This window comes from Terrapene carolina, unplaced genomic scaffold, assembly GCF_002925995.2.
Source record: "Terrapene carolina triunguis isolate 2854851 unplaced genomic scaffold, T_m_triunguis-2.0 Scaffold238, whole genome shotgun sequence".
NCBI lineage: Eukaryota > Metazoa > Chordata > Testudines > Emydidae > Terrapene > Terrapene triunguis.
In genome coordinates this window covers 18,583,010-18,607,471 of record NW_020664589.1, presented here as the reverse complement: position 1 = coordinate 18,607,471, position 24,462 = coordinate 18,583,010, and the positions used below count along the sequence as shown (strand labels likewise).

Below are 24,462 nucleotides of genomic sequence, written 5' to 3'. Positions count from 1 at the left end.
ATTTCATTTGGTGACCCCTAGTTCTTGTGTTATTAGAAGGAGTAAATAACACTTCCTTATTTGCTTTTTCCACACTAGTCATGATTTTATAGACCTCTATCATATACCCCCTGCCTTAGTCGTCTCTTTTCCAAGCTGAAAAGTTACAGTCTTATTAATCTCTCCTCATATGGAAGCTGTTCCATACCCCTAATCATTTTGTTGCCCTCTTCTGTACCTTTTCCAATTCGAATATATCTTTTTTTGAGATGGAGTGTCATATCTGCACGCAGTATTCAAGATATGGGCGTACCATGGATTTATATAGAGGCAATATGATATTTTCTATCTTCTTATCTATCCCTTTCCTAATGATTCCCAACATTCTGTTCACTGTTTTGACTGCTGCTGTACATTGAGTGGATGTTTTCTGAGAACTATTCACTGAAAAATTGCTTACTTTCTTATTTTTACCATATAATTATAAAATAAATTGATTGGAATACAAATATTGTACTTACATTTCAGTGTATAGTATATAGAGCAGTATAAACAAGTCATTGTATGAAATTTTAGTTTTTACTGACTTCACTAGTGCTTTTTATGTAGCCTGTTATAAAACTAGTCAAATATCTAAACTGATATACCCCCAGGAAGACCTCTGCATAACCCCATGGGGTACACGCACCCCTGTTTGAGAACCACTGAACTAGACCACATGATGGAATGCCCCATTTGATTGGCTAAGGAAGCTAGAGGGCTTGCCCTTAAGCCCAAAGCAGCTTGTTGCTGGCTGCTCAAAGCATTCACCCACTAGATCTGACCATCCACAACCCAGTCTCCAACATTCCCATTCACGCACAAACGTTGTCCTTGACTTCACGGCCTGCCCAATTCTGTCTCGTGGCCCACACCTTGGAGCTTGTTTCTTCTTGCAATCCCCATCACTCCTCCCCTCCATAATGCTCATGAAAAAGGTTAATAAATAATAGTAATAAAACGACATCAAAAATAGTTATTTTCTTCTGTGGATTTTCTAACGTATCTAGTAATTTCAGTTTGTCTTATAGATAGTAAGAGTTTTCAAGTGTAAAATTCCACATTTCTGCTGAATTGGGCTCCCTGTTCTGTAGACATGAGAGAGACCTTCCCCCACAGATTATTTTGTAGCCTAGGGAAGGTAAATTGCTTTAGTTTACACAGACAGAATATATTCTCAAAAATAGGTTTCATCATTAAAACATTATCATTTGCCAATTATAATTTGCCCAAACAGCAAGATAGAAGTGTTCCATATTTTGGTCACTTGTCATTGTATTTTGATTTCTTGTGCTAAACACTGAGAGGTTTGAAGATTGAGAAGTACAGATAGTAAGCCCTTTGGGGCAGGAACTGTTTTATAATTGTACCCTGTACATTACTAAATGCTCTGTCAATGCTTAATTTAATATTAATAAATAATAAATTATTATTGATATACTGGCAGCTCAAGATCCACAAATCTAGCAATATTTACATATTGACATTATTTAGGGAATGGTATGAGTTAAAGGCTCTTTGGGGGACTACACTGAAACAATATGAGAACAATTTGCGTTAATGTGAGTACACACTACACTTTGAAAGAATTTAAAAGATATGAGTTTGCTATAAAAGGAAATTGTAAACGCTGCCCAAATCTCAAGCACTGGAGATCTTGCAAGGTCTTAAAAACAAACAAAACAAACAAACAACTTCTATTAATCTAATCTAGCAACTCTTGTGTATGCCCTGTCTAGCCCCAACAGGATCACTTGGATTAATCAACTTCTTTTTTTTCCCTGACCCATCTTGTGCAGTTTTAGTGGTTTCTCCCAAACTCAACAGCTTGGAAATATTATCTGGTTATAAAATATATTTTTTATTGATTCCTATTTACTTCAGCCTTTCCAAGATGGTAGTGTCTGGGAAAGCTGTGCAGAGTTACTGGAATTTACAGTATATTCAAGCCAGTAAGCAAACCCAAAGGTTAATAACAGAACTTTGAGGTCAAATTTGGACAGTAACAAACCAGCTCATTTCAATAATCCTGCATCATTAGTTAAAAGGCTTGAAAAATAAAGTCACTGTATATTACACAGACTAGTGACTAGCTGCCCTGTGGTTTTCCACTGTGCCCAAAAATTGCAGGACCATCTCTATTTCCATGCATTTGTTTGGCATCTCATATAATAATCTTATTCAGCAACTACAGTAAATCTGCAATGTCACTTTAGAAACCATTATGCTGTTCTGCTTGGAATATGGTCTTGTGGTTAGGGCACTGTACTAGGACTGTTCCCTGCTTGGCAGCACGACATTGGACAAGTCATTTAAATTGTTCTATACTTCAGTTCCCCGTCTGTACACTGGGAATACTACTACTTTATTTTACAGAGGTGTTTTGAAGATATATTTTCACTAATGCTGAAGGGCATGTAGGTACCAAGGTTAATCTCCCTATAGCAGATCTCTGACCAGTCGTACATCAGCTAATAGATGTTTATTTCAACTGCAGCCACCACCATTAACCAAAGTTTTTAATTGTGGCCTCAATTTCAGCCTCGTACTTAGAGCTGTACCCAAATTGTAATCTATGTGCTATAGATCTCAATCAGATTCTTACTGAGCATCACAAGGCCTTGTCTGTTCTAGGATAAAAAACTGACAATTCACCCCTGGTAAAACTCTATCAGCAGTAGCAGAAGCGGCAACATGGTGGTAAAAATACCTGAGTCTTGTCTATATTACTGCCTCCACCATTGCTGCCATCCTTAGATGGTGCATAGGTGGTGAATTATACTTTCAATTTTTTCAAGTGCAGATGAGGCCAAAGAATCTGACCAGCCTCTTTTCAGCCTAACAAGCCTGGATGAGAAAATGCACAGACCTTGTAATCCATCTCTATTTGGAGAAAAAAAGTTTTAAAAGATTTTTAAACCTACTGCACTCCCTTTCTGAAGATCTACTTTGCTTTAACATTGCAGACCTAGTGGCATCAATAACCCAAATTTAAAAGTGACATCTCAGAATTCAAGCAAAGAAATGGTAATGAAAAATCTCTATTTCATAACCATGTTTTCACTTAAAAACTAGAAAGTTACTGTACATCTTTTAACGCCTGTTCTGCTTTTACCTTGAATAAAAACAGTTCAATCTTTGAAAATGTGACAAAGCCGCATAATTATTTCTGTCCATACAAAGTATGTTCTAGTTAATATAACTGCAAGAGTTTTTTTAAACTGGATGAATTTCTCAAACTGTTGTCTAGCATGCAAATGTTGGGGTCTTCAACGGGGCCATGCTGCTCAGTGTTTTTCTTAAAAAGGTCAAAGCAATAAGTAGGAAGCAGAACAGACTTTCAAAACTACAGCAACATTTGGCAAAAATTACACAGGATACAAAAATTGAGAACTGTTCTTTCATATTAAAATCTTGGCTTTTGGAATAGAGCAGTTTAACTGTAACTCCTCAAGAATTTCAAGGGGAAAAAATGAAACTATGAGTAGGTCCATGAAGCATAAGATAAACAGCATAAACTAGTACAACAGACCAAAGAGTTCACAGAATTAGAATTTAGAGATGCAAAAGACCTATTACTTCATTTAGTCCAGTCCCCACAGTCAGTGCATTATTTTCCTTCAAGTATTATGGCAGAGCCACTGTGACATCATATTTAAGGTTAGTTCTCTTTTGCACTTAAAGCGGGAGCTCAATCTTTGTTTTGTATGAAAAACAGTGTACTTACAATTATTTCCATTCTACAGTATGGTATGGGAAAGACTAACAGTTTAGGAGAGGAATACAAAATTGCATTTTGATATATTCCTTTAGTAATGTTCCCTGCATCCAAGCCTGGGATGGAAAATAGATTTTGTTATCCCATGGGCATTTGTGTTAGAGACAATGGACTTCTGCACCCTACCTGCTCAGTTTTTTGAAGACTAGGATCCCTGTGAAACTGTTTAGCCCACTCCTAAACCAACTGAATGATTTCATGAAGAACAGGATCTTCAACAAAACGCTCCATTGGTTTGATGAATATCAATTTGTGTGTGAAAGAATCACTGCTATGGCAAAGATCCTGGTCTTCAATAAACTGTTCACTGGCATAAGAGCTCTTCTGAATCTACTAAACTGAAAACCTGATTTAAAAATTTTCAAATGGAAAAAAAAAATCATAAAAAATAGCCTTTTTAAAAATATTGAAGAATTTTCTAAAACCTTGTCATTTTTGTGAAAGTGATTTTTACACTTTCAAGATTTTCAACCACAGCTACTATTCAGCTGATTCAGAAGAGATCTTAAGCTAGCTGAACAGTTTAACAATGAGCAGGCTCTTCAGTATAGCAACATCTCCTTTCATATGCAACAGGATCTTTATCCGAGACCCCAGATCTTTTACACCACTACAGTAAGAGAACAGTACACAGCCTTACTCATGAGCTTTGAACATTTATTTAATCCTAAAGCAGCCTGGGATAAAATAAATAAATTTTAAGTAATATCTTCTAAACTGAAAATGTGGTTTAAAAACTAAACAGATGAGTTTGTTTCTCTAGGAGGAATTTAAAATATACACACAAAGGGTTAGTTTAAATTAAGAGCTTTATAATGTAATGCAATCAAACAAACAAGGCTACTGGGTTTAACAATCTTTTAAATTTCTTCACAAGGCCATTATAAGGTACTGAGAGCAAAAACATCTGCTATATAGTATGGTGCAATAGTCTCTGATAGTGAATAAGAATGAGAGCTTAGATGATCATTGCTTACAGCAGCTTCCCTGAACACATCCTAATTTAAAAGAAAAATAGCTTTATAGTATCAAGAGGAGATACACAAGACACCAGTTGAGATTTTAAATGCATATTTTATACTATTTTCCCCACAATAGCCACTGAATGCTTTCTTGCATCCACATCTATGCATTTTTACCATTTGAACATAGAGCTGTGTTGGAAAAAGGTAATTCCATTTCATGGAGGATTGGAGGTTTTGAAATTTGGTTTTGTTCTTACTCAGTAAGAAAGCCAAAAATGTCAAAATTCTCTCTCAAAGGGAAAGTCCTAAGGCCCAACTCAGAGTTGGGTAGCTGTTTATTTTTATTTGAAAGAACTACTTCAGCAAATAGTCAATATAGATAGATTTAAATCAATCAACAAGTTACAACAACAGTCAAAAGCATAAAAGAAGGTTTTTTTTGTATGATCTGTGAACATTCAGAAGTACAGCATTCAAAGTTAACTTTATAGTAAAAAACTATACTGTTCTAAAAAAAAAAAAAAAAAAAAAAAACCAGGATGGCATACTTCATGGCAGAAAGGATTTCTGTGGAAGCCAAAATAAGCTGCAACTTGTATTTTGACATAGTAGCTAACAAAATGAAAATAAACAGTGAGTCTGTACCTCTGGAGTGGCGGAGGTGATGGTCACATTGGCCATGAGGCCATTCCTTTTATACATGCTCTCCCCAAGATGCAGGAAATTTCAGCTCAGCCACCGCTGGTGACACAACATGATGAATGGAGAACTCCTGTAAGGCAAATATATTTATAAAAAACTGACTTAAGGGATTTCCTTATTCCCTTGTGAGAGAGCAGCCACGTGTGCGGAACAAAAAGATAATTATGTGTTGGGGGAAGAATTCTCTGTGAAGTATAAAACCAAAAAGAGTACTATGTACTTTATTATAATAGCATACTAACACTTTTTTTTCAAGTCAGTTCAGGAAATAAACAACGTAAGTATAATGCTTATATTTAGATTTAGGTCTAAGAAGAAGTCCACAGCAGAAGGTATCCATGCAAAGCCTTGAGAACCCTTGACTTGCACTGAGAACACAAGAACTTAGGAGATACACATTAAAAACTAACCAAAGCAGCAGCACTTCTTCCTCCCATCTTACCATCCATTATCTAATCACCAGTTACGCAACCAATGGAGCGTCAGAAAACCTATCACACTTTCCCACCTCAACTGACTCAGCACTCTGCTAATGCCCACTCAAACAAGCTCTGCTGTGTGCTGGAAAGTCAACAATTCAGGCTGCTTCAAACTCCAAGGGGCAGAGCATTCCAAAGGAAAGAGGCCTCTACAGAGAACACTCGTCAGCAGCCCCCTTCTTAATGAGGAGGATCAAGTTCAAGGGCCTCTTCTCAACACAACAGTGACAATATAGCCTGGGGAATGGTGATCTCTCAAATAAGCAGGTCCCAAACTGCTATGGGCTTCACAGATTAAACACACCACCTTAAACTGTCTCCAGAAATCAACAGGCAGTTCACGCAAAAACACAGAGCACTGATGACAAATGGTATCATCAAGAGGCACCCAATCAGTGGACTGCTGCATTCTGCACCAACTTAAGTTCCCAGATAGATTTCACGTGTTCTCCAACAAAGACCACATATTGTCACCTCAAACTAAATTAATGTACAGTAGCAAAGTTCACATCCAAAATAAATGCTCATAAGCTTTTGGCAAGGAGCAGATGATGGCAATGAGTGTTCCTGGACATTGATAGAATAATGTTCTTCTAATAACATATGGGGATCTAACATCACCCTCTGATTGTGCACCTGAAGAAATGTAGGGCAAACACATAACATGCAGTTGGACAAACATTTAATTTTGTATAATCAGGAAATTTGTCTGAAGACAAACATCTTGGTCTAACAATTATAAAGTATGTAATATTTAAATTAGTTATGCACATTTGATATTGTGACAACAAGTAACTGATTAGTATATTAAACAATGAACAAGAGTCCAGTTATTCTATAAAGAAAAAATATAAAAGAGACAAAAAGATACATTCAAACATCATCTATGATATGGGTTCAATGACCGTGATATATATAAACATGGATTTTAAATTCACTCTTCTCTCAGTGGAAGGGTGTTCATAAATATAGGATTAAATACCTATTTCTAAATAAATCACTCATTCAACCACAATGGCAAATCTCTCATGATGCAGGCACATGCTAACTCAAATGAGATTTTAAGGCACAAGACTTTACCTCCCACAATGATTTTGATTGATAATGTAATGGTGACACTTTGCCTTTAAGGTCATGGATCCATTTGGAGGCTATTAAAATACAGATCAGTCCATGAAGTCATCTTAATTAGAACTGATAATTTTCAGTCATAATGTATTTGTTTTGACAAACTGACTATTGATTAAATGGATTTTTTGTTGAAAACCTGTTTTTCAGGCTTTTGGTGTAAAGCCGGGGGGTGTTGGCAAGCTCCCTACCTTGCTCTGCGCTTCTCTGGAAGCGGCGACATCCCCCTCCCTCAGCTCCTAGGCGGAGGCACGGCCTTCGCCCTGAACACCAGCTCTGCTGCAGAAGTCCCGGAGGTCCCGGAATCCGTGAGTTCCATGATCTCCATGACAAACTCGCAGCCTTAGTAATCACTAACAGTCAGCATGGATTTACTAAGAATAAATCATGCCAAACCAGCTTGATTTCCTTCTTTGATAGGGTAACTGGTTTGGTGGATATGGGAATGTGGTGGACATAATATACCTGGATTTTAGCAAGGTTTTTGACACAGTCCCACATGACATTCTGATAAGTAAGCTGGAGAAATGCAGGCTCCCATTAAGTGGATACATAATTTGTTAAACAACCGCAAACAACGAGTGACTATTATTGGAATAATGTCAGATTGGAAGGAGGTCTCAAATGGGATTCCACCAGGATCTGTTCTGGGTCCAATGTTATTTAACATACAATCATAGAACTGGAAGAGATCTCAAGAGGTCATCTAGTGCAGTCCCCTGCACTTATGGCAGGAATAAGTATTATCTTGACCACCCCGATAGGGGTTTGTCTAACCTGCTCTTAAAAATCTCCAATGATGGAGGTTCCACAACCTTCCGAGGCAATTTATTCCAGTGCTTAACTACTCTGACAGTTAGGAATTTTTTCCTAAAGTCCAACCTAAACCACCCTTACTGCAATTTAACCCCAGTGCTTCAAGTCCTATCTTCAGAGGTTAAGGAGAACCATTTTTCTCCCTCCTACTTATAACAACCTTTTATGTACTGGAAAACTATGTCATATCCCCTCTCAGTCTTCTCTTCTCTTCTCTAGACTAAATAAACCCAATTTTTTAAGTCTTTCCTCATAGGTCATGTTTTCTAGACCTTTAAACATTTTTGTTGTTGTTCCCAGGATTTTCTCCAATTTGTCCACATTTTTCCTGAAATGTGGTGCCCAGAACTGGACACAATATTCCAGTTGAGGCCTAATCAGCATGGAGTACAGTGGAAGAATTACTTCTCGTGTCTTGTTTACAACACGTGTGCTAATACATTCCAGAACGTTTGCTTTTTTCCCCCCAATAGTGTTACGCTGTTGACTCATATTTAGCTTGTGATCCACTATGGCATCTTTACTAATCACCTCAATGTAGGAATAGACAGCATAGTGATCAAATCTGCAGATGACACAAATCGTGGGAGGAGGGGGTTTGCAAACACTTTGGAGGATAGAGCTAAAATTCAAAAGGATCTTGATAAATTGGAGAACTGGGCTATAGACAATAAAATTAAATTCAACAAAAACAGATGTAAGGTGCTACACTTAGGGAAGAAAAACCAAATGCACAAATACAGAATGGGGGATAACTGCCTTGGCAGCAGCACTGGCGAGAAGGATCTGGGAGGTGTGGTGGATCACAACCCAGAGGTGAAAGTAAGCCGGTATGGGCTGGTACTAAGGACAGCAGGAAAATGGAGCACTCTCCCCCTCTCTGACTCCTCCTCCTGGCTCCAGCAATATTGAGGGTATGGGGGCCCGGCTCCACGAATGTTCGGGGCTGGGTCTCCCCCCCCGCCCCCCCCGCGCCGCCCCCCCCCCCGTGCATCCCCTGAGTGTGGGCTGACCCCACTTTGCTGCCCCTGTTCATCTCCCTTCCCTGAAGCTCCATGCTGCCTGCCTGCATTAACTGCCACCGCAGGGTCCTAGTGCCCCCCCCCACTACTGCCAGAGCAGGTTGCCCTTCCCCCTCAGACCCTTTCATTTTCCGGTGGGACCCTCCACCAGTACAGCCGCGCCCCCTGCCCGCAGTCACTGCTCTTGCCCCACGCTGGGCAAGGGGCAGCCCCATCCCCCACCACCAGTGAGGCTACAGTGAGGGGCAGCAGCAGGGGAGGAGGCGCACATGTGATTGCAGCCCCCCTGGCATGGCACCCACCACAGGGGAGGCAAGGGGGATTCCTGGACCTGAAAGGTGCCCTAGGAGCACGTGCAGTGACAGTGGGGGGGGTGAGTGTGCTGCCGGGGGGGAGAAGGGGGTCCCTACCCCAGAGCTCGCTGTTGCCGGCAGGGAGAGGGCTGGGGGGAGTCCTCCTCTCTGGCTCCAGTCCCAGGGCAGCCTGCCTGCACCCCAAACTCATCCCCAGCCCTGCCCCACCCCAGAGCCCACACCCCCAGCCAGAGCCCTCATCCCCCCGCACCCCAACCCTCTGTCCTAGCCCTGAGCCTCTCCAACACCCCAAACCCCTCATCTCCAGCTCCAGCCAGAGCCCTCATCCCCATGCACCCTAACCATCTGCCTCAGCCCTGAGTCCCCTCCCACACCCCAAACCCCTCATCCCCAGCCACACCCCAAATCCACCCCCAGCCTCACCCCACAGCCCTCACCTCTGCACCCCCTCCCTCTGCACCCCCTCTTATCCCCAAACTCCCTCCCAGAGCCTGCACCCTGCACCCCTCCTGCACCCCAGTCCCCTGCCCCAGCCCAGGGCCTGCACCCCAGACCTCCTCCCCCACCCAAACTCCCTCCCAGAGCCTTGGGCAGGTGGGGGGGGTGGAGTTGGGGGGGGGGCAGAGTTTGGGCAGGGGCAGGTTCTGAGCACCACCAAAATTTCTACAAACCTGCCACCCCTGCTGGCAAGAGCTGGTACGCCATTACCGGGGTGGACTGGCTTCCTGAGGCACCAATTTAAAGGGCTGGAGCCCAGGGCCCTTTAAATTGCTGCCAGAGCCCTGGGGTAGTGGCGGCGGGGCTCGGGTGGTGATTTAAAGGGCCCAGGGCTCCTGCCGCCACTACCGCCCCGGGCCCTTTAAATAGCCCCCGGAACCTGCCGGAGCCCTGGGGTAGCGGCGGCAGGGCTCTGGTGGCTATTGAAAGGGTTCGGGGCTCCTGCTTTCTCTACCACCCCTGGCCTTTTAAATAGCCACCGGAGACCCGCCGCCTCTACCCGAGGGCTCCAGCAGCAGGGCTCCGGAGACGATTTAAAGGGCCCTGGAGAGTAGCGGCAGCCGGAACCCCGGGCCCTGCTGCTGGAGCTCCGGGGCTCCGTCGGCAATTTAAAGGGCCCGGGGCTCTGCTGCAGTAGCAGCAGCTAGAGCTCCGGGCCCTTTAAATCGCCCCCTTTAAATTGCCCCTGATCCCCAGGGCTCCCAGACACCTCTGCAGTTGGGAGCTCAGGGGGTGATTTAAAGGGCTTGGGGCTCCCAGCTGCTGCTACCACAGCCCTCGCCCCGGGCCCTTTAAAGTGCCTGGGGATTTAAAGGCCCCGCCTCTTCCGGTGGAGGGCACGCCCCTCCTCAGGACTCCGGAGTACCGGCAAGTCCTTTAAGTTACTTTCACCCCTGTCACAACCTCAACATGAGTCAACAGTGTGATCCTGTTGCAAAAAAAAAAAAAAAAGAAATAAAATTTTAGGTTGCGTTAATAGAGGCATAGCATCCTAGTCACGACGGGTGATAGCACCACTCTATGCTGGAGTACTGTGTCCAGTTTTGGTCACTAATGTATAGAAAGGATATAGAGAAACTGGAAAGGATCCAGAAGCAAGTGTCAAAGATGATCAAAGGGATGGAATGCAAGCACTTGGATTCAGAGACTGTTGAAGTGATAATCTCACTTTTAACAGCAGTAGCTTCTTCTGCCAGTGTAGAAAGAATATTTTCTTCCTTTGGACTAATTCATTCCAAATTGAGAAATCGTTTGGGACCTGAAAAAGCAGAAAAGCTTGTTTTTCTTTTCCAGATTATGAACAAACAGGAAAATGAAGGTGAAGATGAGTGAGTTAGCTACAGAAGCCAATATTTTAAGTTTCTCATGGTGACCTGGCTGACATAGTCAATTTAATTTTTTTTTAATATTTCATTTAACTATTTTAGTTAAAAACAATTTTAACAAAAACAAACCTGATTTTAAAAATCTTGAATGTTTAACCAAATTCAAAAATTAATATGCTTGTTTTGTTAAAATATTATATGATTGCTCTTGAAGAAAAAAAATCCAGAATACATAACGTTGTTGTTTTAGTTAAATAAAACTATTTAAATGTCTGTCTGGTGATGTTCTCCTCCTAATACAGCATGGCAAGAAAATCCTCCAAATATTAATGACTGACCTGTTGAATTGGAGATATTTCACCTCCCAATGACTTCATAAATATCTGCTTCAATTACCTTTGGTAAATGAAATAACCAAACAATCATTCATTTTCTGATATAGCTGTAAAACTAATCTGAAAAGTTTTCAAAATAAATCACTTTAAAACTGTATAGTGTGTACCTTCTAAAAATGAAACCCACATCTATCTCTGAGTTGTGAAGAATATGTATTACGGTTATAACAACCAACAAGAATGCACTTTTATGTAGAAATCCATGATTAAATAGAGTCTTCCTGACTAGTGATTTAAATCAATTTGATTTAAATCAAATCCACCCTGATTTTAAGTCAGTACAGAATAATTGACTTGCATTTATATCACTGAAGATCCTACCAAACAAATGATGGGGTGAATATGCAGTATAGTTGTAGCCATGTCAGTCCCAGGATATTAGAGACACAAAGTGGGTGAGGTAACATCTTTTATTGGACCAACCTCTGTTGGAGAGAGAGACAAGCTTTCAAGCCACACAGAAAGCTCTTCTTCTGTATGGGTTCACTATGCATATTTACAATGAAGCTTTCACTGCCAAGTCTACAGAGCAGTGGTTCTCAACCAGGGATTTGGGGATCCCTGGGGTGCTACAAGCAAGCACGACCATGACCAGTGTTAAACTCACTGTGGCCCAGAGCAGAAAGCCTAAGCCCTGCCGTGCAGGGGTGAAGCCCAGGACCCTGAGGTGTGCCATCCGGGACTGAAGCAGAAGCCTGAGCAACTTAGCTTTGTGGGGAGCCCTATTGCATGGGGCCCTAGGCAATTGTCCTGCTTGCTACGCCTTAATGCCAGCCCTGGCTTTTATATGCAGAAAACCAGTTGTAGCACAGGTGGGACTTGGGAGTTTTTAATCACTTGCAGGAGGGGGCTCAGAAAGAAAAAGGTTGAGAACCCCTGCTACAGAGCATGTTGATACATACCGTACATAGTGCCTTGTGCAACAGTACCACCTAGTGACAAAATAACTGAAGAGCACAAGTTTTAAAACATTTGGGAAACAGATGCTAAGTCATAGGTAATGGTGAGTAAATGAAGGTGTCTAGTAATTCTGCATAGTATGTGCTACAGACTTACCACAGATAGGGTACATATCCTACTCTAGATGCATGCCTGGCTCTCATCAACTGTAATGAAGTTACACGTGCCACATACACAACCACCAACTAATCCATAAGCACAATTACATGAGTTAACAATACCAACAGCTAAGCAACATGACCACAGAACTAGAACACTACCAACCCCTTCACCTCTCCCATTGACAATTCCTCAGCCAACTGATGTGCTATCGCTCTTCAGCTAACAAATCATCTACAATAGGTTAAAAGTCAGATTGAAAAGACACGCTGGCAACCTCCTTGCCATATAAAAAATAAACCTTATTATCTGAGAATCCAGAGCAGCAATGGATCCAGTAAGACTCCAAGATTTTGAACAGTGAGAAAAGCATGGGCATATATCCTCACTGGATGAAGTAACCCCTCCCACAGCCTCTCCAAAAGATTCCTCCTTGCTACTAAAATCATTTTTGTATTGTTAGGTTTGATCTTATGCCAGCTAGACACCTTCCAGGATCCTCTCTAGGCAAAACAGCGAGAAAGCAAGGAGGCTGAAAAATCTGGGTTGAATAAATTTTTTTTTCCTCAGGCTGATGATGTCCCAAGTCCTTCAGTATATCTGACAATGCCAAGGCAACTAGTGTGCTGTGACGACTGACGGTTGTATTTTTAATAATTTCACTGTTATAGGTGTGCATCAATTCTCCAAAAAGACCCATATTTTTGGAGTTTCATGTATCCACCTTGCACAACCCTACATCATATATCAATTTAAAACTTATTTCATGTACGTTTAGATGAGGTATGATGTGGAGCTATCAAGTGGTGTTATAAGCCTGTAGACAAGGTGAAAAGGACAGTTACCTGTTCCGTAACTGGCGTTCTTCGAGATGTGTTGCTCAGGTGTATTCCACTATAGGTGTGCATGCTCGCCACGTGCACCGGAAGTTTTTCCCTTAGCAGCATCCGTAGTGGGGGAGCACCGCTGCGACCCCTGGAGTGGCACCGACATATCGTGCCATAAAGGGGGCTGCGTGCTCCCCACACCCTCAGTTCCTTCTTGCCAGACAACTCCGACAGAGGGGAAGGAGGGCGGGGCGTGGAATACACCTGAGCAATACATCTCGAAGAACGCCAGTTACGGAACAGGTAACTGTCCTTTCTTCTTCGAGTGATTGCTCATGTGTATTCCACTATAGGTGACTCCAAGCTATCCCTGATGGAGGCGGGTAGGAGTTCCAAGTGTAAAAAATTTTAGGGGTTACCCGGGCGGAGCACCGCCCTACCAAACCCGGCGTCATCCCTTGTCCGGGAGACGATCACATAGTGCAATGAGAAAGTGTGGACAGAGGACCATGTAGCAGCCCTACAAATGTCCTGAATAGGGACATGAGCCACATAGGCCATGGACGAGGCCTGGACTCTCGTCGAATGAGCCTTCGCTATAGGAGGCGGGGAGACCCCTGCCAGGTCATAGCAGGTGCGAATGCACGAAGTGATCCAACGGGAGAGCTGCTGGGTGGAGACCGGTCGCCCCCTCATGCGCTCGGCCGAAGTAATAAAAAGTTGGGGGGACCTCCTAAATGGCCTGGTTCTGTCTAAGTAAAAGGCCAGCGCGCTGCCGAGGAGCTGTCCCTGGACTCCTTGCGGTGCCTGTGGCCACGGTGCCTCGGTGCTGGGGACTCTCGGGATGCGCCGCGAGCATGGCCTCTGTGACAGCGGGCGCTTGAGTAGGAGCCGACGGCGTTGCGACCTGTCCCTCTCTGACTCGCTGGAAAAGGAACTGCGCTGTCTCTTGCCGCCTCCTCGACGACGCTCAAGGCCGGAGGAGTGGGATCCACTCCTGAAAGAGTCCGGACGTGGCGTCGATGCGTGTCGCGGGGCGGGGCTCTGATCGGCACCTCGACCCGGGAAGGTGCCTCGGCCTCCGACACCTCTGGGGAGTGCTGATGGGCGCCCAAGGGCGGCTTCCCACGGGACCGGGGGACCGACTGTGGCGGCACTCCCGGCACTGGAAGTGTCAGTATATCACGTGCGGCCTGAGCTGCCTCTGGCGTCGAAGGCATGCATACCTCAGGTGAGGCTTACGCGGACGGGACTGGACTACTCCGCTCAGCGCGAGTCGGAGGTCTCTGTCCCGGTGGGGATCGCGGGCTGCCCAACTCGGGTCTGGCCTCACCCCTGTTCTTCTCTCGGCGCCGCTGAGACTTCCCTGGCTTCTTAGCTGGGGAGCGGTGCTGGGACGTCGACGGTGCTTCGCTGCGCACCGAGGACGCGGTGCCGGGTGCCGATTCGGTACGGCGCACCGGAGGCGCTTCTCCACGTGCCAACAACGCGGAGCCCGGCGCGGTGTCAGCTTGAGACGCCGGTGCCAGGGGCCAATGCCGACTCCATTAAAAGAGCCCGGAGTCGGATTTCATGCTCCTTTTTCGTCCGCGGCTTGAAGGAGCGGCAGATCTTGCACTTCTCACTAACGTGAGACTCGCCCAGACAGCGAAGACACTGATTATGTGGATCGCTTCTGGGCATAGAGTTGCGACAGGAGTCGCACGACTTGAAGCCTGGGCCACGGGGCATGCCCCGAGCCAGGCACTCGCGAAAGAAAGCTCTTCCATTACTGAAATCAGTGAAACTGGATACCACTAAGCTAGACACGCTGCAGCTACGCTAAGCTGGAGCAAGTTCCGACTACCTTCACTGGCGGCAAGAAGGAACTGAGGGTGGGGGGAGCACGCAGCCCCCTTTATGGTGCGATATGTCGGCGCCACTCCAGGGGTCGCAGCGGTGCTCCCCCACTACGGATGCTGCTAAGGGAAAACTTCCAGCACCGGTGCACGTGGTGAGCATGCACACCTATAGTGGAATACACATGAGCAATCACTCAAAGAACAACAATGGTATCCAAAATGAGAAAGTGTTATTTTCCCCCCAGTTTCAGAAACACTGCAACATAACTATGAATACAATTTTTACTGTTTAAGTTGATTCCAACTCCTTAATGTGGTATTTATTGGTCAAAGCTACCAAACAACAATGTAGTAAAAGATTTTTATTAGTTTTGCATGGTCAAGTTTTTTTTTCCAGAAATGATTAAGCTGCTTAGCATGTGGCAAAAATGGCAAATATCAACATTATGCAATATTCTACCATGAAATTGTCAAAGTATCTCATCCATATCTTCAATTGAAATTTACTGACCAGATCAGTTTCACATTGAAGGTGCTAGTAGCAGCAGACTCTGTGCCCACAGTTTGTACTGCACAGTGGGTAGATATAAATGTATGTGAATTCTTAATGTAATGCTTCTCCATTTGTAAGCTTTCATACGTACTATATAGCATCTAGTCTGCCTGGTAGAAGATTTTAATTTGTAATTGCTTATGCATGCAAACTAGCCTTTGAAATATTCTGGAAACTAGCTGTTAATTCAGTGACACTTTTTAGTATTAAAGATAATACACAGCTTCATATTGGGCGTCAAACAAAGTGCTCACTAAACAAAAATGGCAATTTTGATACTAACATAGATCTAATTTATATCTAATTTAGCACAAGTCTATATACTTGTACAAAATGAAAAATGGTGGTACTGGTGGTGGTAACGCTAATATACTTTGGGAATTTTACCGCTACAGGGACATTAAAGTATTTGAAAATATGGTGGATACAAGCCCCTTAAAGTTTACATCAAAGAGAAAAAGACTCTCCATAAACTTTTTAAAATGTGGTATTTGTCAAGAAGATCGAAAGAAAGCAAAACTCTCAAAAGCCACCAGTGCTGGACAGAATTCTGTGATGCTGGCACTAGAAACCAGGAAAGATTAATTGTATTGGCAGCAACTGGATGAGTTATCTAATTGGGATGATGTGGAACCAATATTTAATCGCAGGGGTTGCTTTCAGAAATATACAAGCAAACTGAATTTGGAACATGTCAGAGTAGTATTGAACCCAGAAAAAAAATGACTGTGAATTTGATCAGAGAGCATCACATTTTCCTGCTTCTAGAGCCACAAGAACAAGCACATCCTCCAGCAATTGATCTTGTATGGTTTTTCTCAAGCAAACAATGCACCAAGACAGACAAGAAGCTTCATAAAATAGACATCTGAGAGAGCAACCAAACTAAGGAAGGCAGCACTTCAACCAAGAGACGATGACAAGTTGAGCAGACTATCTGTGGACACCTGATTGCTAAGGATGCAGTTTATCACTTAACATGCCCTTTTTCCTGCTTGAATAAAACGAATCTTAAAGCAAAAGCATCTAGTTATACTGCAACAATCCAATGATCACGCTACATTTTATCATCTGATTGAAGAGAGAGACAATGATCTTATGTACAACAAAAAGGCTCTTCGCCTGTCCAAGCTGCTACAAAGATATAAAGTCCTACTTCCCTCAGACGTCGAAACTGCAAACTATTCCAGTAGTAAATTACAGACAAGGTTAGAAAAAAAAACACTATGGTTCTGCAATTTCATTCCACACACAGCAAAGACAAGGTAAGTCTACCATTGTTCTATGCAGCACAACATTAGCTGATGCTATCCAAGCTCCTAGTAATCTGAAGCAGAAACTTAAGTCAGTATTTTGTCAATGTTCTTCTGGCGAGTAAGACTGATGAACAGCTTTCAAATGAACAAGTGATTTTTTATAATGCCGCTTCAATCCTTCACTCTGAAATATTCAGATTATCATCCAAAGCTAGGTGACTGCAGTTTACTGAGGTCAGCTACTTTTGTGCGCCCCAATTGGTGCAGGAATTTGTCCTCTGGTTGATAAAGAGGTATATAATTCAGCCAGCAAAAAGTATCATCCTTTCAAAGAAAATGTGTCTCAATAGCAGAGTGCATAGTGTTTAACAGTTCCACAATTATTACACCAGTGCACATAAACCTTGCTTCACAGCTATACCATGAGTTTGGGTCTTGCAATTTAATTGACATACTACACCTTCATGGATTCCACATCAATTACTATAAGCTGAGGTGGTTCATCACTACTGCTGCAAAAACTGAAGTAGGAGACTCCAGAGAGGTATGTTCATTCCAAATGGAACTGATCCACTTCATGCTGGTTCAACTCTCATGCACGAAGGAGATAATTATAAAGACATCAATGCAGAGATCACTGATGGAAAAAATACCTTCAATTCAACAGCTAGAGTGGTATTTCAAGAACAGTCTGCAGATAGGTTTCAGAGTGGTAGCCGTGTTAGTCTGTATCAGCAAAAAGAACGAGGAGTACTTGTGGCACCTTAGAGACTCGTTCGTTTAGTCTGCAGATAGTCCAGCATCACAAGAAATATCACTGAAGCACAGGAAAGAAAAGTCACTTTACTCTCCCCGGGCAATGAGAGTCTCTTATACAGTGTCTCTAATCAGAACAATCTTCCCAGCACAAAACTGTGTACATGCCAAGGCAATGAAGACTGTGGTATCCCATTCATTCCCAACAGAGATAATGATAAACAAGATAAAGAAAATATGCTTGACTAGAATAGTCATCAGCGCTATTACATTTCAACAACACCTGTACAAATTTATTATTAGATTTTATTTTACCCTTCAGGTTATTGTTGTGATGCTTTGAGGTCACAAAGAAATCCAGTTTTATGTCTTGAAATAGTTATTAAAGAGAAACTAACGCAAATATTTCAGAGTGGTCATTTTAACATGTCAATGGTGTCACTGTTTATCCCCATTTCTATAGTAACAGAACCACTTGACAGCTCCACATCATACCTCATCTTAAAGTAGACATAATAAGCTTTCAAATGATATATGTCGTGCGAGTGTGTAGAGGGTACAGTAAGTCAACCAAATTAGTGCTGCCACTCGCCTATTACCTGTCCTCCTCTCCATTTGTTGTATACAACTGTCATGATTTAGCTTATCAAATAGAAGGCTAAGGGTGACAATCACGATCTGTAAGTATGTACATGGGAAACAGAAATCTGATAATAGATGGGTCTTCAATCTAGCAGACAAAGATATAACAACATCCAATGGCTAGAAGTTGAAGCAAGACAAATACAGACCCAAGATAAGGCACAGTTTTTAACAGTCACTGTACAGTAACTTCTCACTTAACATCATCCCGGTTAATGTTGTTTCGTTGCTGATCAATTAGAGAACATGCTCATTTAAAGCTGTGCAATGCTCCCTTATAACGTTGTTTGGCAGCCGCCTGCTTTGTCTACTGCTTGCAGAAAGAGCAGCCCATTGGAGCTAGCTAGTGGGGGCTTGGAACAGGGTGGGCCAGCTCCTCACTCCCCTAAGTTCCCTGTGCTTGCTATCAATTGCTGGGCAGTACAGCTGTCCCTCCCCCCACTGCCGTGTGCTGCTCCTATCCTCTGCCTTGGAGCTGCTCCCGGGAGCCTCCTGCTTGCTATGCAGGGGGGCAGGGGAGGAAGAGGGGTGCTAATGTCAGGGTGTCCCCCTCCCTCCCGCTCTTGCCCCCCGCTCCTTTACCCCATTGCCACAGAGCAGCAGGGGACACAACAGGGTTCAGGACGGAGGGAGCTTGCTGGCAGCAGCTGCTGTCTCAACTTGCTGATCTACTTAAAAAGGCAGTGTACTTAGAGTGGGGTCAGCGTACTTAAAGGGGCAATGTGCATCTCTCTCTCTCTCTCGCACACACACGGTGTGTATCTCTGTCTCTCTCTACCATGTTGTCTCCCTCCCTCCATTCGTGCTGCCTTGTAGAGTGTGAGGCTACATTAACAACAATGTGTTAACCCTTGAGGGCTCAGCAGAGTGCTAGTTCATCATTTAGCAGTAAGGCATTCCCTGGGGAATATCCCACCCTCTTCCACTCTCTGACTTCACCACCTCAACCAAGCTTCATTAATTCTTATGGGGAAATTGGATTCGCTTAACATCGTTTCGCTTAACGTAGCATTTTTCAGGAACATAACTACAACGTTAAGCGAGGAGTTACTGTAATTAACTAGTGGAACAATTCACCAAGGCCTGTGGACCAGTGTTCCCTCTAATTTTCTATATCCATGTGCGGAATGAATTTTGTTATGTGCACCAATATGGAGGTGATGTGTGATGGGGGTGAGGGCTCTGGCTGGGGGTGCAGGCTCTGGGGTGGGGCCGGGGATGAAGAGTTTGGGGTGCGGGATGGGGCTCAGGGCTGGGGCAGAGGGTTGGGTGCAAGGGGTGAAGGCTCCAGCTAGGAGTGATGGCTCTGGGGTTGGGCTGCCTTGGGATCACCTGGGTGGGTCCTTGCCTGTGGATTGGCAGAACCCTGGTTGAATGGCATAGGGCCTATCATCACTTTCTCTAGCTCAAGGGTAAGCTAGGAGTCCTTTCCATGTAGCAGTTTGCGTCTCCTATCTGGGAGCATGCAAGCCGCTTGCACATACTAGCGCGATCAGGGATAACTCCCGGTGAGGTCATTACAGTAGGTACTGAATCATCCATAAAGGATCAAGATCTTGTTGACTAATCAGTGGTGTTAGAACAACAGCATCACTGGACTTGACCAAAGGGAAAAATCAAATAGATTCTTTACTTTCACACTCTCTTACATGTGATGTCTGGATTCAATAATGATTATGTCTGTCTGTCTCCTAAGCAGAACAGGTAGATGAGAACATATTACAGCTGTGATCTGTAGCCTACACAGGTTTTCCATTCCATATTATATCTATTTCAGAGTGCTGGTCCTCCTCTTCAGAACCCTTAATTGGCTAAAGTCAACTACCTCAAAGCATGCCTCTCCCTCAGAACACAGGTTTGATGCAGTTGTCAGCATGTAGAATTCAGCTTGTTGAGACCAAAGCATAGATCTACAACCTCAGTAAAGGTGGTCTGGAGAATAGAGTCCTACCATGACAAAAACTGAAACTTAAAGCACCTGTATTTGACACCTAGAGACCAGAGAGATTGGTGCAATACAGATACATACACATTCCCTTACAGTTGTACACATTTTAGTATGATAATTGCAAATTATCAAAATCCTTGTTTTGCTACTGCATGTTTCAAACCATGGCCATTTTGGTGTCGTTAGACACACTGCATGTACATATTGTACATATTCTACAGTATGCATCTTGTGAGATTTTTTCTTTGTTTTTTTTTTTAAATAATAAATAAAATCAGATTAACTTACCCATATTATATGTTTGTCTCCAAACAAATTCAGGTAATCAAAAACAAGAGTAGTATTGCGACATGTCTCTCAGAACAGTAATTTCTGAAAAAGTCAAATAAAGCTATGTTTTATACAAAAGTACTTTTCAAATTCACACACAATCACACTCTTCTGTAGATTTAGTTCTTAATGGTGTTTTAAATCAGTTATCTTTGAAAACAGATTATTCCTTACACAATACAAATATCAGATAGCCATGTTTTCCATCTTAAATTCTATAATGCTTATATTTCAATTTTCATATGATGTATAATTCAGCAATTTACATCTGGGAATTTACAATCCTTTCATATTACTGAAGTATTAAAAATCTACTACTAGATTTCAAAAATATTAACTAATGGGAATTATTGTTTTGAACTTATACCATTTTAATCATTTAATATGAATCTGTTTTACTGTAAAGTGTCTATGATACTTTTCATGATAGATACTATATAAAATGCATTCTAAAAAGATCTCTGTACCTGAAAAGGTGTCTTTTTAAAAATTATATTTACATGACAAAATATTCAGTATTACAACTACAATATTTTTTGATGGATGAAGAGTGGAAATTCATGTTCTGCCAAGATAAAAATCTGGGAAGCAGATCAACCTCCACTGGCCTTCCCTAAGGAAGTACATACAACATGTTACATAGGATACAGAGGCAACTGAAATAGGCTGCAAAGATTTTTCACTTAACACTTTTATAAGGTAAGATTTTCCTCTTGATTCCTAGATGCAACAATATACATCCAGAAGAGGAGAATGGTTATTTAATCATCAGGAGAAGTGCTTTTCAGTGAGTGTTTCTTTTTCTGAATTAATAGAGGAATTATTAGTTCCTAGGAATTAAAGATCTATGATTTTCAATGAGGTGAGATCTTCATGCAAATTGCATGAAAGAAAGCCTTTATTCTGCTTTCATGGCTGTCCTGCGTAAATTAAAAACAGCAACATTATTAATTCTTCAACCAGAGTAAGTCATTACACATCACGGTGACTTTTCAATATGCAGCAGAAGAGCAGGATAAAGGTTTATGGAACCAGCTCACTATAGCACAAATGGTCATTCAATATGAAAGGTTGTAAACGCTAAAACTCTGCAGGGTTAGCTAGTGCAATTTAACAAAGTGCAACTCTCTGACCCTGCTAGCAGCATGTGCATATTTTGCTACATTTTGTTATTTTAGACATAATGCAAATAGTGATATTAACAAACAGTAAGGGGGAAAAGGGGAAGGAAGGCCAGGCTTACAGAAAAAATTAATCACAGTTACTCTATTCTGGTCTACACCTATCTTGATGTTCCTTTAAATTACATATTTTCTACCTACATATCTATGTACACACATCTATTTATACACAAAAAACTTTATTAACTTAAGATTGCTACTATTTCCCACCAACAGACCACACAAAGTAAGGAGATCAGCAGTTAAGTCATTCCCCATCCTCAGAACCTCTTCTCAGTCTCAACTGTGCCAATTTTTAAAAAGGCTAAATAGGATGATTCAGGTCATTATAGGCCTGTCAGCCTAATACTGATCCCAGGCAAGATAACGGAGCAGCTGATCCGGTGCTCAATTAATAATGAACTAACAGAGTGTAACGTAATTAATGCAAATCAACATTGGTTTATGGAAAACAGTTCCTGTAAAACTAACCTGGTATCTTTTTTGGATGAGATTACAAATTTGATTGATAGACGTAATAGTGTTGAAATAATATGCTTAGACTTCTGTAAGGCAATTGATTTGATACCAGAAGAAATTTTGATTAACATGGAACACATTACATTAATTAAAAAGTGGCTAACTGATAGGTCTCAAAACGTAACTGGAAACATGGAATTATCATCAAAGTGGGTGTGTTTCCAGTGGGGATCCTACCGGGATCTGTTCTTGGCCTTACACTATTTAATATTTTTATCAATGACCTAGAAGAAAACAAAATCACAACTGATAAAGTTTACAGATGACACTAAATGGGGGAGTGGTAAATAATTACGAGGACAGGTCACTGATTCAGAGCAATCTGGATCACTTGGTAATCTGAGCACAAGCAAACAATGTGTATTATAATATGGCTAAATGTAAGTGAATGAATGTAAGTGTAGGAATGAAGAATGTAGGTCATAATTACAGCAAGGTGGACTCTATCCTGAGCAGCAGTGCCTCTGAAAAATATTTGGGGGTTGTGGTGGATAATCAGCTCAACATGAGCTCCCAATGTGCGCTGTGGCCAAAAGAGCTAATGCAATCATTGAATGCATAAACTGGAGAATCTTGAATAGGAGTAAAGAGGCTATTTTACCTCTGTATTTGGCTGCTGGAATACTGTGGCCAGTTCTGGTGCCCACAATTCAAGAAGGGTGTTGATAAACTGGAGAGCCAAAAGAATAATTAAAAGCATTAAAAAGCATTCCTTGTGGTGATAAACTCAAAGACCTCAATCTAATTAGCTTAAAGGGAAGGTTATGGGGTGACTTGGTTATAATCTATAAGAATCTACATGGGGAACAATTATTTAGCAATGGGCTCTTCAATCTAACAGACAAAGGTATAAATTATATCAGCCGATGACTGGAAATGGAAGCTAGACAAATTCAGTCTGGAAATAAGGCATAAATTTTTGACAGCGTAATTAACCATCTGAACAATTTACCAAGGGTTGAGGTGGATTTTCCACCACTGACAATTTTTAAATCAAGACTGGATGTTTTTCTAAAAGATATGCTCTAGGAATTATTTTGGAGAAGTTCTAGGACCTCTTTTATACAGGAGGTCAAAGTAGATTGGTCCCTTCTGGGCCTTGGAATCTATGAATTTATTAAAACTACCTCCCCTTCCATTACTCTCAAACCACAATCCTTTACCTTCATCCTGAAATTAAGCACTATCTGACTGCTATTTATTAACCTAGGCAAGATGAGCTGTTTGCCTCAGTCCAGTTCCAAGTGAGGAGGAGGTCTATTTCTCAGAAATATCATCACAGTTGGCAATGACTGAAAATCTTATTTGGAGCCACAGCAAGCCAAAGATTTAATGGGGGTAAAATGCATATGGACCACAGATCTGTAGAGAGGAGTGACATGACCATAAAGGAGACATTGTGTAGAGGGGTAAAAGGTGCATCTAGTTGTGCACCCAGTTATTTGGAAATGCTTTCACTTCATGTCTTTTGAAATTGAAAAAAAAGTAAAGGGTCTGTTCACCAGTAAGTTCACCTGCTTAGCTTGGCTTCTGTGAATCCCTTTTGTAGGTCCCAACTCTCCCTATGCATTGTATGTGTAGTCTGGACACATAATTCAGGGCTGAGGACTCCACTAGGTGACAGAATGCCTAAAGTTAGGAGTTGCAATAATGAGCCAAATCATCTTTGTAGTTCTACCTTCTAGGGTCTGATTTGCAGAAGTTCTGAGCACTCACAACTATAAATGAAGCTAATGGGAGCTGTGTTTTGAACATATGAATTAGGTACTAGGTATCTCAAGTTGGCATCCCAAATTAATGGATAATTTTGACAATTTTGATTTAAAATCTTTCTGTGCCTCAGTTCCCAGTCTGTAAAATGTGGATAATATTGCCCTACCTCACTTTGTAGCACTTCATAAACATTAATAAAGGTGATCAGCACCACAGAAAAGCATGTGAAGTAATAAGTCTGTATTCAGTATGTGGTCTGGAAGGTGTGCCATAAATATGGCCTGTGGCCACACACGGGTGATGCCAGAAATAAATATTCATTAGCTACCTGTTTAGTGATCAGAGTTCATCCTTTGCACTGAATACAGCAGGGATCCTATGGAAAAACAGTATGTGA

The 24,462-nt window shown here is 42.1% G+C and overlaps 1 protein-coding gene across 7 annotated transcripts in view; it reads right to left on the bottom strand.

The window, feature by feature from the left end:
- RALGPS1 (Ral GEF with PH domain and SH3 binding motif 1) overlaps positions 1-22,992 on the bottom strand; it is a 298,888-nt gene extending 275,896 nt beyond the window's left edge. For all 7 annotated transcript variants that reach the window (XM_026657362.2, XM_026657365.2, XM_026657366.1 and 4 more), the window contains exons 1-3: positions 22,954-22,992; positions 20,611-20,694; positions 5,407-5,533 (exon numbers count right to left, since the gene is read on the bottom strand). In XM_026657362.2, the coding sequence (XP_026513147.1) occupies positions 5,407-5,463 (57 nt within the window). In that variant the 5' untranslated portion in view covers positions 5,464-5,533; positions 20,611-20,694; positions 22,954-22,992. The remainder of the gene's footprint in view (positions 1-5,406; positions 5,534-20,610; positions 20,695-22,953) is intronic.
- Between the last annotated feature and the right edge of the window lie 1,470 nt (positions 22,993-24,462).